The sequence below is a fragment of the Dipodomys merriami genome, unplaced genomic scaffold, assembly GCF_024711535.1.
Source record: "Dipodomys merriami isolate MVZ:Mamm:240054 unplaced genomic scaffold, mDipMer1.0.p SCAF_93, whole genome shotgun sequence".
In the NCBI taxonomy this organism is placed as follows: Eukaryota; Metazoa; Chordata; class Mammalia; order Rodentia; family Heteromyidae; genus Dipodomys; species Dipodomys merriami.
In genome coordinates this window covers 436,704-439,324 of record NW_027206546.1, presented here as the reverse complement: position 1 = coordinate 439,324, position 2,621 = coordinate 436,704, and the positions used below count along the sequence as shown (strand labels likewise).

General features: G+C 52.1%; 1 protein-coding gene across 1 annotated transcript; it reads right to left on the bottom strand.

Annotated features, from left to right (window-relative positions):
- Positions 1–1,193: 1,193 nt before the first annotated feature.
- LOC138821687 (PRAME family member 8-like) lies at positions 1,194–2,318 on the bottom strand. Its single transcript, XM_070014121.1, has one exon. The coding sequence runs from the start codon at positions 2,316–2,318 to the stop codon at positions 1,194–1,196; it is 1,125 nt and encodes a 374-aa protein (XP_069870222.1).
- Positions 2,319–2,621: the final 303 nt, after the last annotated feature.

Here is a 2,621-nt window from a genome sequence, read left to right as displayed (position 1 = left end):
AAGTACAAAATGTCATGTCAAAACCAGCTTTACAATGTCGGTGTGTAGGGGGGAGGAGGGTATAATTGGGTGGTGGGAGGGGGGAGGCTGGGAAGGGAGGTGAAGGGTAAACAAAGGAGGAGGCTGCAATGCTTGGTAAGAAATGTATGCATTATCCTGCCCATGTAATTGTAGCCCCTCTGTACAGTATGTTCTCAAATAAAATAAAATAAAATTAAAAAAAAAAGAAAACTGTACACAGTCAGAGGTTTGCTTACAACGATTTAGAAAGACTAGATTATATTTGAGTTCTTTCTAGGCAGAATTCATTTGAGATTTCTGATGGTTGGTGCACAGGACACATGTACCCCGAAAGTTCCCACAAACACCTGGGGCTCCAGAGCTACAATTGACCTGAAAATCTCAGGATCATAAGGTAAACCTGGATTCGGAAATCCTTACCAAAAAGACCACCAGAGACCATCACCAATGTAAAAGCAAAGGAGTCTTTACTGCAAACTGAAGGTTGGTCTCGCTATTCCCCTCCCCCTCTCAACCCCTCTCCCCAGACCCGCTGTGTACAAGTCAGCAGCTGACAATGCTGAGAGGCCCCAAGCCCAGGGTTACAGCACCTGTTGTACACTTTTTAGGGAAGGCAGGGGCTTTGCATAATCATATCCTCTTGTAACAAATGACTACACTCCCCGGGAAAATCATAAAACAACTCCATAGTATGATTGGCACACTACACAGAGAGAAAGGACCAGAAACAGGTTGTTGGTTAGATCCAGGGGGCTGACGTAATTTGCACTGGTCGGCTTGCACATGGGAGTCTTCAAGAGGATGCGTGCTAAACTGCAGGGTGTCCAGTTCAGAGAATGGTCACCAGACCCCAGGAAGGGCTGTTCTGGAATTTCAAATACCTTGACATCCTGGCATCTCTGGTTCCCAGGATTGTCTGTGCAAGGTTATTTCAGATACTTCGACATCCTGGTATCCAGGGTTCCCAGGACTGTCTGTGGCTGGCTTAGGTCAAGGGCTAAGTTGCAGAACTGAGCTGAGGTCTTAAGTAAAAAGGGAGTTGCTCAGGTTGCTCAATAAGCCCTGTCTCTTCCACCCACGCTGAACATTTGGGTCTGTGGCCCTGGAGAATGCTCTTATGTCATGGCTTTTATTCTGATTCTGAGAAGAGATTCCAGAAGAGAGGAGCCTGACTACACAGACAGAGCAGAAAGGCTGGGAATCCCCTCCTCTGTGAGCACCCAGGAACCATCTGGGCCCAGGCTGTAGAACTGGCACTTGTTCTGGTGATGGCAGAAATCAGTACAGATTTGGACACTCTTGGTTGGCCCCAAGACTCTCAATACCTGCCCCAAGCTTGCCAGAACCAGGGCAAGTCTCTCAGGGTCGATGTTCCCTAGCCCCCACTCCTGAGGGCGGTAGCTCTCCAGAGGGGCAGGATAGAGGCCTCGGCTTAAGTGGCCCAACCTGGCCGTGTGGCTCAGGAGGTTGTACAGGGCAGCCATGGAGATGTGGTTCCCATAAACACTGAAGACGCGGAGCTGGGAGCACTGGCTCAGGCCCAGCAGGATGGCCGAGAGATGGGCATCCGTGAAGGCACAGTCCTCCAGGGCCAGGGTCTCCAGGGTGCTGGCCACCTGCTCCAGCAGGTCTCGCAGGGACTCAGGACTGGAGTTATCCATGAACAAACTGGTCAGTTGCAGGTGCTGGAGCTGCCTGGTGCAGGGAGCCTGGGACAGACACCTCAGGTCGGCCTCCTGCAGTGCACAGGTGCTCAGAGACAAGGCCTTCAAAGGCCTCAGGCTCCTGAGGACAGCAGGCAGCTTTCCATAAAGGAAGAGGACTTCGTGCACATGAAGCTCCCAGAGATGCTGCAGCTGGCCCAGATGGGCCCTAATTTTCCAGGAATACCAAGAGTTCTTTTGGCTGGCAGTGTAGAAGTCGGCACGCATCTTGGAGAGCTTCAGGAGGTGACCGTTCTTCATCTGGCTGAGATAAGGGGCAAAGATCTTCATAGTCTCTCGATTCCAGAATTCACTCACCACCAGTTCCTGGATGGAGTCCAGCCTCACCACATGCAGAGCCTTCTGGATTTCAGAGATGGAGTCAGACCAAATCTGCAGCTTCCTGGAGCACAGCTGAACTCTTTCTCTCCTCTCCCTGGCCCAGTGGAACAGGTGGACTTGGAGAGCATCCTGTGTGCCATCTTTGATGGTCAGATCCATGGTGATCATCAAGGGCTGTTCTTTAGTCATCCCTGAGCAGTGGCTCTCTGTTGGCTTGTCAGTCAGGATGTCTGGAGAAGTGATACGGGCCATCGAAAGGTACCCTCATGTCCAGATGTTGGGGTGCTCCTTCCGCAGACTGAGCACTTGCAGTTTCCCCCGACTAGGGCTATCCTTCTTGGCTAGTAGCAGGTCGAGCCCATCCAGGACAGCCTTGAAGGTTTCCAGGTCTGGAGACTCTGCCAGGTCCCCCAGGGGGAGGCAGTGGAAGGGCCAGGCCTGGACCAGGGCCTTCAGCACCTCTGTGTGGGCCCTGGCATAGACCTCCATGAAGAGTGAAAGGAAGACCAGTACCGGCAGAGTCTCCATGGCAAAGATGGCCCAGGATGGGTTGCT

Bases quoted from the DNA above. Each gene is read 5' to 3' on its own strand.
- LOC138821687 (XM_070014121.1), bottom strand. From the start codon at position 2,318: ATGGCCCGTATCACTTCTCCAGACATCCTGACTGACAAGCCAACAGAG.